The 16,315-nt window shown below is 45.9% G+C and overlaps 1 protein-coding gene and 1 pseudogene across 6 annotated transcripts in view; both read right to left on the bottom strand.

Moving 5' to 3' along the window:
* PTPRA (protein tyrosine phosphatase receptor type A) overlaps nucleotides 1-16,315 on the bottom strand; it is a 185,461-nt gene that overhangs the window by 13,625 nt on the left and 155,521 nt on the right. For all 6 annotated transcript variants that reach the window (XM_060031122.1, XM_060031121.1, XM_060031118.1 and 3 more), the window contains 9 exons: nucleotides 11,496-11,532; nucleotides 7,435-7,532; nucleotides 5,999-6,118; nucleotides 5,032-5,198; nucleotides 4,383-4,518; nucleotides 3,548-3,697; nucleotides 2,292-2,385; nucleotides 1,897-1,973; nucleotides 1,322-1,456 (listed from right to left, as the gene is read on the bottom strand). In XM_060031122.1, coding sequence (XP_059887105.1) covers nucleotides 1,322-1,456; nucleotides 1,897-1,973; nucleotides 2,292-2,385; nucleotides 3,548-3,697; nucleotides 4,383-4,518; nucleotides 5,032-5,198; nucleotides 5,999-6,118; nucleotides 7,435-7,532; nucleotides 11,496-11,532 — 1,014 coding nt within the window. The remainder of the gene's footprint in view (nucleotides 1-1,321; nucleotides 1,457-1,896; nucleotides 1,974-2,291; nucleotides 2,386-3,547; nucleotides 3,698-4,382; nucleotides 4,519-5,031; nucleotides 5,199-5,998; nucleotides 6,119-7,434; nucleotides 7,533-11,495; nucleotides 11,533-16,315) is intronic.
* Nucleotides 14,444-15,319, bottom strand: LOC132438609 (proline-rich protein 13 pseudogene; annotated as a pseudogene).

Genomic DNA, 16,315 nt, shown 5'->3' with positions numbered 1-16,315 from the left:
TTGATTAGATACATGATACAAATCCGAGAAGAACAACTAATGAGTTAAACGATTAAATCTGAAAAAAATCTTGACATAACAGTACATCAGGGTGAGCAAATATCAAGGCTGTATCAAGGTTAAAATAAACAAACTGCCCAAGTACAGAATGGGAAAGATGTGGCTTGGAAAAACCAATGTAAAAAACGTATTTAATTCTTCCTCTCCCTCCTTCCCCCAGTCCAGTCCACCCCACCTCTGCACCATCTCTTGGGGCAGATCCCTTCTCACCACCCCTGCTGAGTCCAGGCCACCAGCATTACTGCTGCAGTTTCCTCTCTGCTTCTGGCTTGCCTGCTCATTTCTAATCTGTCCTCCTCACCATAGCCAGATGGATTTTAAAAAAACTACAAATCTGATATTGTCAAGAGTTCTTCAACTGCTTTACAAAATTCAAACTCTTCACTATGGCTTAGAAGGACCTTTTCCCCTGGGCCCTTGCTAGCCTCTCCCGCTCTTTCTCTCGATTCTGACCCCTGTTAAGCTGCGCACCAGGCATCATGAAGCACCCATTTACTACACTGTGCACCACAGCAGAAACAGTCTGAAGATAATAAGCACTATCTGAACACAGACTGAGCCACAAGTAATACTGAGAGGGGTGGGGTGGGAGGTGGGCAGAGAAAGAGTGACCGCTGAGATTTAAAATGCTCAGTAGAGGCTGCAAGGTTCTGATCCAGAAATAGTGTTAAGAGATTTCCTACACTGAATGGGAGCTGGCCTAGGGGGCCTCTAAGGTCCCTTTATATTCTGAGTACGCTGACAATTCTCAAGGGCTTTTTTCTTTAGAAGATTTCCTTGTTATTGAATGTTAACAAAAGTTATTTCTCAAATTCTATTGTTTTCTTTTGTTTAGTCAGCAAAGAAGTGACCCATCTTCCCACCAGTCTTCTAGTTAATTTCTCTGGCTTGGAAGGCACTCTCTCCTTAGAGACACTCACACAAGCTCCATGTCGGAGCCTCAGTCTGGCTCTGTATCCCTCCTCTCACTAGTTCTGCCCTGCCCGTGGAGGTGGGGTGCAGAGGGTGTGCACAAAGCTAGGCTTGGGGAGACCGTATTCAGGAGAGAAATGAGAGGGTGTGAACTGTCTGGGAACCGAATGGAGGCTCTGACCAGTCCTGAGAGAAGCTGACTATTCAGATACCAAGCAGCTGGGCAATGGCTCTTTGATTAGTTTAAGTCAAAGAAAAAGTCCAAATACCCTCTTAGCACCACCCCCCCACCCCCGCTTTTTTTCATGTGTCTCTTGTCTCCTACAGCCCAGGACCTTTTTGAGCTCACCTGGCCTCTCTCCTCCAGTTCTGTTAGCATCACGATAGAGCAGGATTTCCACTCCCAGATCATTCGCCAGAAGTCCTCAATTGTGTGGAGAAGAGGGCCCTGGCTGGCGATGTAGGAGTCCTTCTGCCGGTAGCCCTATACAATCCAGGTCAATGGCAGGAGTGAAATGGTTTGATCAGGGAGGGGCTAGTGGAGAAGACAGGCCACTGGGATGGGACAGGGGCTGCCTGGAGACAAACACATCCCAGGCAGAGCTCCCCTCTGGCCAAGGACCAAACCCTGGCTGGCATGCTGGTCTCTTTGTAAGAAGATGAGGGAAGTGGGGGCTGGGGCTAGGATGGAGACAGCAGGAATGGGAAGGACCAGAGGTTAGTGTTTTTAGCCTTTGGTCTGTGCTGTGAACTTTTCCTTCCAAACTGGGGCCCTGACAGACCTAGTGTACAGGAAGGGTATCAGTTCTGTATTTGATGACTGACTCAAAGACCACCCTTCCAAGCATTGGGAGGGGAGCACTGCAAGGCCCAGCTGAATCTCCATGGAGTGTTGGGAGCTCCGGGGACACAGCCACCACTTACATCAATGAAGGATGCGTTCACGTAGTCTGTGTTCTCCTCACCCCTCTTAACTGGAATGATCACTCTGTTGAATTCATCTGCAAGAAGGACAGCAGCCTGTGGCTCCCCAGCATCACCTGTCGTCTTCTCCCTCTCTTTCCATCTATCCCCCCCAACCTCAGCTCTGAGAAGATATAATTCCAGCTGGGCAACAACATGCCTGTTCCTAGCCCAGGAGGCAGAAAACCTTTGGGCTTCATGCTCTTTCCAGAAGCCACTGAAGAACTGGGAACAATAAGAGACAATGCCATAATTCTTGTCTCCAAGCTGATCATTAACTAGTACCCAAGAAGTTCAAAGGGTGAAGGGAAAGGGGGATGGGGCATTAAGGCTTTGGGTGGGGAAAGGGCTCTTACATGGAATGATCTGTAAAACCCGGTTCTTCTTCATGTTGGCTGGAAGGTTTCCGGTCCGCATCTTGTCATTCTGGATTTTGATTGATGTTAATTTCTGAATTGGGAAGGGGAGGGGAAGCATTACTGATCTCAGTAACTGGACTTGACAAGATTACGTCTGTCACTGGACCTGCATCCAGGGCACACTGGCATACTGCTCTTTTCAGCAGAGCCCTGACCTCCAACATTTTCACATGTTCTTATCAGAACACTGTTTTTCTGTCTTTAATAAGCCAAGAGTGTTTGGGAAACACTGTTTTCCCGGTTCCTGTGATTCCCTTAGACTGAAATTTTATGATCCTGGAACAAGTAATCTACTCTTATAGGAGACAATGTGCCCTTTCTCCCTCTCTCCCTGCTGTTCTACTCCCAGAGGCTGTCTTAGATTCTTTAGAAAATCTTATTCAAATATATATCCTCCCTTCTCCTTATTCCAAGGTTCCTTCTTGATTTTTGCTACTCAAAGTGTAGCCCATAAACCAGCATCAGCCTCGTCTTGTTATATATGCAGAATCTCAGGCCCCAACTCAGACCAGCTGAAACAGAACCTGCATCATAATAGGATCCCGAGGTAATTCATGTGTACATTATAGCTTCAGGAGTGCTTTAAGGCAGCTGGTCTTCCCCATCCCAATCCAGAATCTCTTGCTTCTGGGAGCACTTTTATTGATGAGAGTGTGACATGTCCCTTAGGTGAGTTGAGAACCACTGTCTAATGGCATACAGCAGGGGTCAGCAATCTACGGTCCATGAGCCAATCTGGTCTGCTGATTGCAAATGAGGTTTTACGGAAACACTGCCATGCTCATTTGCTTATGGGGTGTTTATGGCTGCTTTTGTGCTATAACAGCAGTGCTAAGTAGTTGCAAATAGAGACCGTATGGCATGCAAAGCCAAAAATATTTACTTTGCAGAGAATGTTTGCTCTTGCTGTACATTATAATGACCTGGGAGGGGGAGCTGGGGGACTTAAAAAAAATACCATTGCCTGTTTTTGTTTTTTTTCCCCCCTAAACACAACCCAAGTGACTCTAACATGCAGGATGGGTTGAGAATGACTAGGGTATGAGTAAAGGGCCAGAGACCCACCTCCTTAACCACCCACATGCTTTGCAAGGGGATTAACCATTTGTTGGTAAATCCACAAGGAGTCAAGCATCCTGTATTCTGTAGGTCACATAGATCCTTCATCCTGAAAGAGCTCAGCTCCAACTTACCTTAAACTCCTCCTCTAATCCATTGTTGCTGGACCCTGGGATTTTGTTGTAAATTTTCTGCAGATGTGTTTCTAGAGAGGTGACTTCCAGTTCTGTATCTCCATAGAGATAATGCTCCAGAAGGGCTTGGTATATGAAGACGTACTGCATCTGAAATGCAGATGATGCCCGAGTTCCCAGTTATACACATGGTCCTGGTGGTGCCAGAGCACTCCCTCCCACTCCCATTTCACTTCAGTCCACTTCTTCAATCCTAGCAGAGATAAAATGATTCACTCTTGTCCCAATTCAGGGAGGCAGGACTCAAAAGGCATGAGTCCCTCTGGGGGTGCTTAAACTTGGGAGGGAGGGTCCTACTCTGGTACCCTCCTGGAGAGAAGGACAATTCCAACTCCTGCTCATTCAGAGAGCACAGACTAGATAGACTGAGGGGTTGTCAAATTCTGGTGACACACAAAACCTGTGCCAGCCCCCCTCCCCTCCCAGTGCTGTGCCCTTTGAACTCCATGCCCTAACCACAGAGCTGATCTCACTGCTGCTCCTGGACCTGGCTAAGCTGCATCACAACTCTGTGGCAATGGCTCCCTTGGCTGCCCACATACCTACTTCCCTCAGGACCTGTTCCATATCCTTACAGTCTAGTGCAAATGACATCTGCCCCACCTTCCAGATTCCCCTAGGCACAGCCTCCTCTGTGCTCCATAGTTCTTTTAATACGTAATTTATAAGCGCCCTTCATCACACTGTATGATGACCATTTACAATAACCTGGGAGGCTGAGTAATCCATGAGGCTGTTTTGGTCCTGGAATGCCCCCTACCCACAAACCACTCACGTCTGTTTGCACCATCTGGCAGCGCTGTGCCCGGATCCGGCTTACAAAGCCATAAACGTCCACCTTCCGCTCTGTATGCATCATGTCCAGCATGGCATCAATGACGACAAAGGTTCCTGTACGCCCTACACCCGCACTGTAGCCAGAGAGCAGGAGTATTACTGGGATGGCTAGCATGTCTTGTGGGAACACCCAGGGAGGGGGCAGCACAGGGTAGGGCTCTTTCTTCAAGGCTTTAAATTCTAATTCTGTATGGGGTAGAGCTAATTCTGTATGGACTCTCACGGAGCCAACAACTCCACTGTACCCTGAACTCCCTACCTCTAGTTATCAGGACCAGAGAACCCTGACACTTAGAATGGTCTGAAGATTCCAAGTACACAAGGCAGCACTCAACCTAGCTTCTTGGCTTCATAGCAGTGGTCACCCCACCCCCAATCTTGGAGGATTGCCCTTCCCTCTTTCCTCAAGTGCTTTCCCACCCAGCACCTAGTTTTCTTGAGGAGTCTCTCTGGATGCTGCCCTGGCGCCCCAAGAGCTCATCTGCTCTGTGCCAGCCTCCTCAGCCAGGGCCCCTGTGCCTTCCCTGCTCTCAGCATGGGAGCAGAATGTGACATGAGTGGGGAGCCAAGGGTCAGGCCACACTGACCTGCAGTGTACCACAATGGCCCCTGCATACTGCGGGTTACAGGCCTTCACCTTCTTGAGGAACTTGAGCATACCAATCGGGGTGAAAGGCACCCCAAAGTCTGGCCAGCTGGTAAAGTGGAACTGAGTGATGAGGCGCTGTGGCTTTCTGTTGGTCACGTCGCCCACCTGTGAATTGAAGAGATCCCTGTGTGTTGGCCCTGATACCCTGGGGTAGGGCAGCACCAGGGGAAGGAGGGTGAGGCTTAGGGGCCAGGGCCAGCTGTGGCTATCACTGACAATGGGAAAGTGAGAGGATTAAACTTCCCAAGCAAGTTTTAACCATGGACAGAGAACCTTCCCAGAAACCCCATGGGGTAGGCAGGCTGTTACTATTATTCACAGCCTACAGATGTGAAATGTGAAACTCAGAAAAGTTAAATGACCTGGTCTAGGTCCCAGGATTAGTAAAAGGCAAGGTCAGAACTAAAATGCAGGTCTCCTGAGTCTTGGTAAGCCCTCTTTTCATAGCACCACAGTGCCCTCAGCTGAAGGCAACCTTTGCTCAAGCCTCCAGGGTCACCCTGGAGGGTCAGGAGCAGGGCCCACCACATCCTTGATGTCAGGAGCCTTTGGGGTAAGAAAGGAGGAGAGGTAAGTCAAGTACCAGAAGATACTGGTGCAATACCTCCTGATGCACTTGGTTCATACCTAAGATGACCAAACTCCATCTCAGTAATACTTTTTCTCCCAGCCATGAAGTCATGAAAATGTTCCCCCCTTAGCTTTGACGGAAAGAAAAAAACAAGAAAAAAAAAAAAAGAAAAATCCCCTGGGAGCCCAGAACTCTGATTTCAGAGTTCGAACATTTTGCACACTCAGCAATTCCTGACCACTCTGAGTAAGATGGGGATGACTCGGCCTGTTCTGCCCTCTTAATGGTCAGCAGATTCTAAATGAGAACCAAGAAAGGAGGTAGGAGACAGTACCTGTTGAATGCAGAATTTCCGCACTGTGTAGTCCACCAGTACGGTCACATCCTCTACTGACACACGGATATTCCCATAGGTCCAGCAGCCTTGGTCTGGCCAGTACTGGGCGCACTTACACTGGAAAGAAACAGACATGCACCCCCCTGACCTGAGACCTCCCGCCCACAACAGGTGCAAAAGGCCCTAAAGAAAAGGACCACAAAAGCCCAGACTAAAATCCTCAGAAAGCCCTATGGCCTCTTCTCTCACCTCAGTCAGCTACAGACTTATTTAACTGTTCCTTTTTTTTTGCCATGCCATGCGGCTTGCAGGATCTCAGCTCCCTGACCAGAGACTGAACCCAGGCCACAGCAGTGCCCACAATCCTAACCACCAGGCCACCAAGGAACTCCTTAACTGTTCTTTTTTTAAGTTCCTCAGCTTCTATCCTGTTTAGCACAATCTCTTAACTTATGCAGAGCCCCAGCAGCCCTATACTTCTCACTCTTTCCCACCTCTAGTCTCTCAGTTCAGGGCAAATCGGAAGCCATTTTACCTACAAAATCTGTACTTCCACAATATCCTAGGTCATGCTCTAGGGGTAAGTCTGTCTGATCCCCTGGAATGAGCAACCTTCTATGAGGGAGTTCACCAGGGTGGATTGATGCAGACTGTAAAACCTGCCACGAGAGGCCCAAGGCCTTCTCTGGTTGACTAGGCCTTGGACAGCTCCCAAGAGCCAGAGGTAGGGTTGGAGAAAATGAACCTAAAGCCCAGCCCTAAAGCTATCCCTCCTAAGCCAATCAATACATCCAACAGCCCAGTGTGGGTATCAGGTTGACTCTAGGGCCATCCTGGAGAGAGACTATCCCGAATTGGGATTCCTCTCTGGGGCCTGATCCAGGACTCAGGACTGGTGTTGGCTGTGGCCCAGTGATGGAGCTGACCAGGCATGGACTTGGCAGTCACAGAAAGAAAAGAACCAGTCAGAAGGCTGCCTGAAGGATCAGTTCAGGGGCTCACATTTCCTTGTGCCCTGCAGGGTCTCAGTTCATACGGCTCCCTCTGCTATCTCAGGAGGAGGAACAAAACAAAAACAAAAACAAAAAAACCAGGGGAGTGAGGGACTAGAGAAGCCAGGGGAGAAAAGCCCCACTGTGACTTTTCCTTGTCTAATGGCCCAAGTCTTTCTTCCAGGATGTTTTGGATCTAAGGTGAGCTGTTTGGTCACCAGACACAGGGTGTGCCCTAGGTATACCTCTGAGTTCATCGGAGGCTTCCAGGCCACAGGAAAGTGTAGTAGGCACATTGGCCTGGGTCCTGTCTGGATGAATGACAGGCACAGAAGCCACAAAGGGTGGAAAGCCTAGGCTCAAACACAGAACTCCAGCAAAGCAGTCCCTCTGTTGGTCATGCCTGTATCAGGGGCCATTCTATCTAATTTCTCCACTCACCTCCTTTCTCTCCTTCAGATTGGTCACCATGACAATGGTGGCTGTGTTTTGTTCCCAGATCATCCTCCAGAAATCATTCACCGTTTCTTCTTTTGGTCCTATAGTAGCCAAGAGCAAAGATGAGAACACACACCAAGAGGAAGAAAGATGCTGGGAAACTGGGAACGTTCATTCCTGACTTTTGGAAGCCTGTGCCCACATGCCCCCAGCTAAATATATCATCCATCTACCCATCCACCTACCTACTAACTGAACATTTCCTGTGTATCCACCATGTATGTGCCAGGCACTTCACTAGGGAGTGAAGTGGGGATGTGAGGTTCTTAAAATAAAAAGAGAACACATGAACAATGTTTCCCAAGGATGCTATAGTTGAGGATTAGAAATCACGACCCCTACAGAATACCTATGTTATGGGCGAGATAGTGAGCTATGTGCTTTATATCTCATTTACTCCTTCTTACCATGCTCTGAGGTGGGTGTCATTAACCAGAGAGGTTGGGTAAATTGCTTAGGCTGAAATTTAAAACTTACATCCCACACAGCCTTTTCCAGAAAGTCACTAGAAGGGCACAAAGAATAAGAAAAAAGTGGGATCTAACACAGGAGAGAGACTAACAGAATTTCCAGGGTGTTGGTAAAGGGAAGGCTCAGGATAATTTCTCTGCCAGAGGCTAGATCAATCCAGAATGGAACTGAAGGAAAAAGGTTCTAGAAGGACCCCAAGATAAAAAATTAAACTAAAAAAATTAAACCTCATGTATCTGAGGGTACTGAGAGGAAATATATACTTCTAGCAAAGAGTTTAAAAGAAAAAAAATCAGTGCTAGGTATATAAAGAACTAAGTGAATAAGGAAAAAAGGCAATTATTAACTCTTGGGAAAGAGGGAAACCAAAAACTGTACCAAAAAATTATATAATATTATGTGCTTAAGCTGTGAATAATATTGGCATAGTAATAAGAATGTAAATAACAAGTATTATCTTCACCACAAATTGTGATTTAACTCCACTAGGAGAATGGGGAAAAGGGACATGTCTGTCTGAGTGTGAGGTAGTTTGTAAGAGGATTAAATAAGTTATCTATAATAAGAAAAAGTCAACAGATAAAAATGGCTGCTTTAGACTAAAAAAGTTTAGACGAAAGGGGGGAGAACTTTGTTTTTATAGACTTGTAATACCTTTTGACTTTCTTAAAATTTGTATTCCCTTTGGTAAAAAGAAAAATATTAAAAAGAAAAACAAATAATGACAGAAGTGGACACATAGTGGAAAGATGTACAGAGGTGGAATTATTTCACTGCCTGGCAAGGTCAGGAAATATCTCCTGGAGGAGATGACATTTGAGCCATATGTTAGGACAGATAAAGTAGATGGGAGTCTAGAAAGGAGGCATAGGGAGAAGAGGTACTCCAGGCAGAGGTGCAGGGGGCTAGCAGCAAGTAAGAGCATGAGACATCCAGGGACTGTAAGGAGTTCAGTGAGGTCACTGTGTAGGGTGTGTAGAAGGTAGAAGATGAAGCTAGAAAGATAGGTGAGGTACCAGGATCTAAAGGGATGGAGGCCAGGCTAAGGAAGGCTTGTTTTACAGATAATGAAAAATCATTCTAGGATTTTCATGAGAGTCTGACAAAAATTTTGCATTAAGAAAGGCCATTCTGGTGGAAGGAATCCAAGGAGCAAAGCTAGGATCCAGAGGGATCAGTCAGTAGGCTGCTGCAACAGAGCTGGAAGAAGAGATGAGAGTAAGGAAGTGTGTCAGAGAAGGCAGATTTTGGAGAGAGAAACAAGAGGACTAGTCATATGTAAAGCAAGGGACAGGTAGGAGATCTGGATGACCCCAAATCTGGTTTGGTTGATTAGGTAGATTACATTCCAGTCACCATGAATATAGATTACATTCCAGTCTCTTAAGAACAGAGGAGAAAAAGCAGCTTTGGGGCAAGGAAGAGTCACGTTTCAGTTCCTGATGTTGAATCTAGAGTCTGTGGGGGTATTCAAGCGGAAGAGAACAAAAAAATGTGGCTCTGGAGCTCAAGAGAGGCAGCAGCCAGTCAAACAGAGGTGGGTATTAGATGAGGTCTCTCAAAGAGGATACAGAGGGGGAGGAGCAAAGAAGGGGTCAAACACAGAACGCTGGGGATCTTCAAGCATTATTCAAGTTCAGACAGAACAAAAAGCCCAGGAGGCAGAAGGATGGACAGAAATGTGCCATGAAAGACAAGAATGGAGTTTCAAGGGAAGTAGTCATCCACAGTATTGAAGAGAAACTATACTTAAGGGGCAGAAAGAAGAATAAGAGCTAGAGAAACAATATTTTGAAAAGTGAGAAAAATCAAGAGAACTGAATGGCAGGAAATAACAGGAGGGTTTCAAGGAGTGTTAAGTACTGTGGAGAAGTTCAAGAGGGAGGGAGTCTGAGAAAAGGCTAACAGGGAAATCAAAGGTGAACTTAATTTAAGAACTATTTTAGCATCAACAAGGCCCCATGACAAACAAAGAGAGGATGAGATTATATGTGGTTGTTGGTGCCAAAATCATCACTGAGTAGGTGGTAGCTGAGGTGGGCCTTGAAGGGTGGACCTGAACTGACAGATGGCTACAGAGGGAGGGAAAGTGGGGTCCAGTTAGGCAAGGGCCAGGTCCTGGTGGGAGACTACAAGGGCAAGGAAGATCTAAGACTTCTGACCACCTCTGCCTCATGTTACCTCTATCCCTATTTTATCACGATCACAGTACTGTCCAACAGAACTTTCTGTGATGATGGAAATGTTTCATATCTGCACTAACATGGTAGCCTCTAGCCACATGTAGCTATTGAGCCTTAAAATGTGACTAGCGTGCAGGCTTCCCTGGTGGCGCAGTGGTTGAGAGTCTGCCTGCCGATGCAGGGGAACGGGTTTGTACCCCAGTCCGGGAAGATCCCACATGCCGTGGAGCGGCTGGGCCCGTGAGCCATGGCCGTTGAGCCTGCGTGTCTGGAGACTGTGCTCCGCAACGGGAGAGGCCACAACAGTGAGAGGCCCGCGTACCAAAAAAAAAAAAAAGTGACTAGTGTGATTGAAGAACTGGATTTAAAATTTTATTTTATTTTATTATTTTTTGGCCTCGCCACATGGCTTGCGGGGTCTTAGTTCCACACCCAGGGATTGAGCCCTGGGCCCTCAGCAGTGAAAGCACAGAGTCCTAACCACTGGACCACCAGGGAGCTCCCCCAAATTTTATTTTAAATAGCCACATGTGGTCAGTGGCTACCGTATTGAACACGATAGACACTTACCAAAGTTCCTGTTTATTTTGCTATAAATTATCCTCTACCAACTAAAGGCTCCAAAAAGGCAGAGACCATATTCTGTTTTATTCCCCTACATATCCCCATCACCTAGGCCAGTGCCTGGCACATAATATTAATAAATGGTCAATAAATATTTGTTGAGTGATTAAATAAATGGGCTTTGATGGACCATAATAACATCAATTACTTTTTAGTGCTGCAAACATCAAGATTTTTATTTTGCTAGGATCCCAAAGGTGAGGACACTTGTTAGAACTTCAGGCTATGGAAACGTGTGCAAAGCATGTATAGGACCATGGCATTGGGTCCCTGCTCTGAGGGTTCTTAGACCACTTATCTGTGTATAATAGTGGAGCTCAGGCCCATGAGTGGGAGGAGGAGATGAGTCAGCCTGGACCAGTGAGGTGGCCAATCCTCTTTGGAGACTAAATCCAAATTCAAATTCTGAGCAGCCTGGTTTGAACTTAAGTTTCCCAAATGACCTCAAGACAGAGAACCTCATTAGACTGTGTTGTATGTGTGTGTATAGCCTTTTCCAGTATTTTTTATGCACATATATAAAAGAATTTCTTTCAAAGGATCCCTGGACACTAAGTCATCAAGATGAAGGCCCTTAGTTATAAACCTGCAAGGTAGATTATATTTTTTTCAGGTGGTAATAATTACAGAAAAGCTAATATATCTGAGTAATCTATTAGCATTTGGAAGAAAAATCCCAAATCCATTCATGGTTAAGCCTAAGAGTAAAAAATTATCTTACTTTACCTTGTGCAGCAATGAATTTGTTCTTTTCTTGGTAGCCCTGGGGGTGGGGTGGGAGAGTAGAGGAGAAACAGAAAGTGAAAACCCAAAAATGGATAGGAATGAAATTCTCCAGACTCCCAACCAGTTTACAAAGCCTTCCTTGTGAAAAGGTCCAGGCAATTAACAAGGATTTCCATTCTAGAAATTTTAATGGGATTAGCTTTGGATAGCAGGAAGCAAAGATTACATGGTCTAGGCAGTCTTCTTAAAGTGAATTATTAGCAAACATTAGTATAAGAACATCCAAATAACAACTCCTAGGCTAGACCCTGTTCTGATGCTCTCTTAGTTGCTGACAATCTGGGTCTTGGTGTTACTGGGTAGGAACCCTCCAAGTCAGAAGCATGTGAGGCTGGGCCCACACGAGGAAGGAAAAAGGGTTATTTTCTTGCTGATGCTGTACCCAGGTGCAAAAGTTTTCGGGGAATAGCCCATGGGTATGGTGTAACAGCTCCCAGTGTTTGACAAGAGGGTTCTCCATTACAGGAAGTGGGAGACAAAGAAGTCAAGGAGCCTGGGGACGTCACTTAATAGATAAGGAGCCTCTGAAAAACTGACACTGGCAGTAACTTTCTTTACTGTTTAGTCATACATCTTTTCAACCTCATTGTTTAAATATAGTGTTCACTTGAGACGTCCCAGGTAAGTGAAAAATCATTTGACTTAAGGATTGTAAATCACCTTCTGCCTCTCTCAGACAGCACTAAGATGGGCAATGAGGGAGGCAACTTCATGGATGGGATACCATACCAAGGTGATGATGTGAAATACTAGTCTGCAAGGCAGTGGCAGAATAAAGGAGGGGGCCGAGTCTGAGAAGCCGCTTCCTATTCCAGCTCAAACAAGGGCAGGGCAGGGTTGCTTCCCAGCACTGGAGAAAGCTTTAGGCCTCAATATGGACATGTTTAGAGTTAACAATAAGAAGCTTGTTAAAATTTTTATTAAGAGGAATTCTCCAAAAGTTTTTAACCACTAGAAGATGGAAACTGATAAAGCCTTAATTCAGGATGCTGCATTCTGCCTATAGCACTAAACTTGTAATTAAAACTGAGAAGCTCTTAGAGTATGTTACGCCGTATAATACGCTTGCTTCAGGAGAAGCTGCGGCCAAGTTCTCACTGGAGCATGTGGGTCATGAATAGCTTAAAAGCACTGTTGGAAGGCCCAGCCCCAAAGTGCTTCCCGCTCCATCTTTACCAGTAGTGTGTTATATATCCCCCATGAAAACATGCCTACATAGTGATATGCTGACATTGCTCAACCAATCAGGAATAACTAGAATGAGGCAAAACTACTGATTCCTTGTGTTATGTTCAAGGGAAAGATGAAATGTGGCTCCCTGGTTCCTGAGACATCTTTGGATTCTGAAAGTCAAATGCCAAGTTGGCTCTAGGTGGCACCTACATTCCTACCAGTTTAAAAACAAAAACAAAACACTTCCAAAGCCCCTCTATACCCTTAGACACCTCAAGGTGAGAGAGGAAGCTGGTCCTCCTAAGACTCCAGGAGGGAAGCCCAGTTGGCATCTGTACTGTCTATTTCATCTTCTCCTGTTACCAATGTCAGGTTCACTTTCAGACCTTTGTATTCTCCAAATCACAGAACCCATCCCCCGTGCCTACTGCCACCACTCTGTGGTGCCTGACACCACCTCTCTTCAAGATACATGTGTGATCTTGGTTCTGTGTGCAAAAAGGGCTTGGTAAATGATTGTCAGGGGGTGGGAATGGGGAGTAACTGTATATGGACAAGAAGCTTCTTTCTGGGGTGAGCAAAAAGTTCTAAAACTAAGAGGCAATAGCTAAAAGGTACAGCGTTTCTCTTCTGAGGTGATGAAAATGTTCTAAAATTGGTCATAGTTGCACGTATCTGTGAATATACTGAAAACCACTGAATTGTAAATTTTAAGTGGGTGAAAATTATGGTATGTAAATTGCATCAATAAAGCCACTAACAAAGTTCTAAAACAATTATAGTGATGACAGCATAACTTGGTAAACTTACTAAAAATCACTGAATTCTACATTTTAAATGTTTGAATTTCTGTTATATAAACTGTACCTCAATCATGTTGGGAGGAAAAAAGGGTTTCGTAAGTGTAACTGGCAGCTCACAACAAATGGCCACAATTTGTTTCAGCAAAAGTTATTGCCTGCCCCTATACTCCAAGCCCTAAGGACATCTGCTCCTTCTTTCCCACTGGATCTCTCATCTGCACTCAACCCCGTTGACCACCTAACACTTCTCCATGCTTTACTCTTTGCCCTCTGAGGTGCTCTTCTCTCCTGGTCTCCTTCTGTCTCACTAATGAGCACCTCTTGCCCAGTGTGCCTTGGCTGAGGTTTGTGGGCTCCAGGGCCCACTCTTTCTCTAATGACTTCAAAGGCCATGGCTTTGGAATCTCTCCCCTGAGCTCAGATTAATGATGCCCAACTATGCTGGATATATCCACATGGATTACCCTATACTCTTTTTTTTTTTTTTAAAACAAGAAAGGTATAGGTTGTTTTTTTCCCCCATAATTAAATTTGCACAGCATCTCCCCAAGCATAAGTATTACAAAAGAATGTAAAAAATCACATTTTACACATTTACACAATGTGTATAAAAAAATCACATGTCTTCAGCATTTAGCTCAAATCTCACCATCTTCAAAAACTAGATCTCTTGCAAAACTCATCAGCTAAAAGTTCTATCAAAGCACTGCGAAGATGGCCTTTGCTAGCCCATGGCAATCCTTCTCCCATTTTCCCTCGCGAGTTAGGGCTGAATAGCAGAGTGAGGCTCAGATTGCGGACGTGAGGTGGGGAGGGACACAAGGGCTAATTTTCCCCAGTACAAGACGGCATCTAAAGCTTGATGGGAGAGAAGAACTGGAGAGACTGGAGGAAAGGGTCCAGGCCCTGTATTCAGTCAGAGTCACTGCTGGAAGAGGAGGAATGCTTGCCATGCTTATGGTGTTTCTGCTTCTTTTTATGAGCGTTCTTCATTTTCTTCTGCATCTTCTTGTCCATTACCATTCCTGGTCCTACCATGCCAGGAGCCAACGCCAGGGTCAGGTGGTGGGTATGGAGGGGGGTAGGGACCTGAGGGTTGGCATCCTGGATACCCTAGCTGTGGCATAGATGACAAGGCCCACCAGGGGGAAAAGCTGGATTCCCCTGGGGTGCTCCTGGGGGAGTGGGAAAGGGGTCTGGAGGAAAGGTCGGGTTGGCAGGTGGTAGATGAGCAGGATTGCAACCTCCAGGGTACCCGATGTTAGAGGGCTGTGGATATGGCCCTGGCTGCCCAGCACTGGGTTTCCACATGTTCGGGTGTTTCCTCCAGCCCAGAAATGGAGAAAGAAGGAAACTCCACCCTAAATACACTCTACAGAGTATCATCCTATATTCTCTCATGTATTAGTCAATCACCATATCCCGCTAAATTCTACCTCCAAAGTGGTTTTTACTTTGATGCATCTTCTCCAACCCTTCTACCCTCACCATTTGTAGCACGCTACTGTAACAGCCCTCAATCGGCCCTTCCTAAATCCATGTTGCACACGGTAACCCGAGTGATCAATATACAAATGTGGCTATATCGCTCCTTGTCTTTAACACCTTTCAATGTTATCCCATTGCCTAGAAATCAAAACTCTTAGCTGGGGACTTCCCTGGTGGCGCAGTGGTTAAGAATCTGCCTGCCAATGCAGGGGACACGGGTTCAAGCCCTGGTCTGGGAAGATCCCACATGCTGCGGAGCAACTAAACCTGTGTGCCACAACTACTGAGCCTGTGCTCTAGAGCCCACAAGCCACAGCGGCTGAGCCTGTGTGCCACAACTGCTGAAGCCTGCGCACCTAGAGCCCGTGCTCCGCAACAAGAGAAGCCACCACGATGAGAAGCCCACGCATCACAACAAAGAGTAGCCCCTGCTTGCCACAACTAGAAAAAGTCCACGCGCAGCAATGAAGACCCAACGCAGCCAAAAATAAATAAAAAACAAAAACAAAAACTCTAAGCTGTACTAAAAATTTGTAGATACTGTAAGGTGACTCAATCAGCACCCAGACCCACCCACTTCTAGCTTGACTTTCTTTCTATAGAGGCTGAAAAACTAAAAGCTAAATTCACTAGACTCTCTTGCAGCTCAGTTCTGCCTAAGCACCCAGTTTCTTCCTAGCAGTCCCACATAAGACTTGGGATAGAAGTGAGCAATGTGAGATGGTGACTGTGCTAGGAAGATCTGGTCTTTGGGCAAGCATGGCAGCGGAAGCATTGAGTTCTTCTGTAGCACCTCTGCAGGGGTTTCACTACGAGAGTCATACGGGGTAGTTGGGTACATCTACGGCTGCTCTGTTCCTGGTGACTCTCCCACAGATTCTGTAAGTCACCCACTATCTTATAATAAACCCCTTCCTGTTGAAAAGAATAGACAGAAAGTGGACTCTTGTCATCTTCAACCAAGAACCCCAACAGACACACTTGACATTCAATGCCTTCTAAGATCGAGTTCCTACCAATCCCCCAAGCCTCATCTCCCATGACTTCCCATCTTATATCTTATAACTAAGACTACTGTTTCCAGTCTCTGACTTTGTTCATACTTCTCTTTTTGCTTTGAAGTTTCTGCCCATCTTTCTTCTCTTGAATTCAGACCTACCCTTCAATATTCAGCTCTACTGGCTCATCAGGTTGGCTGAATGTTTCTTTCTCTAAGTCCCAAAGACTCTGGGAATACCTCCTTCACACATGTTGCACACTAAAGGTTATGATCTACCTGTAGGTAGATCACACTAG

Source organism: Delphinus delphis, chromosome 15 (assembly GCF_949987515.2).
Source record: "Delphinus delphis chromosome 15, mDelDel1.2, whole genome shotgun sequence".
Classification (NCBI taxonomy): domain Eukaryota; kingdom Metazoa; phylum Chordata; class Mammalia; order Artiodactyla; family Delphinidae; genus Delphinus; species Delphinus delphis.
The sequence above is the reverse complement of the archived record's forward strand: the minus strand, read 5'-3'. Positions and strand labels throughout refer to the sequence as shown.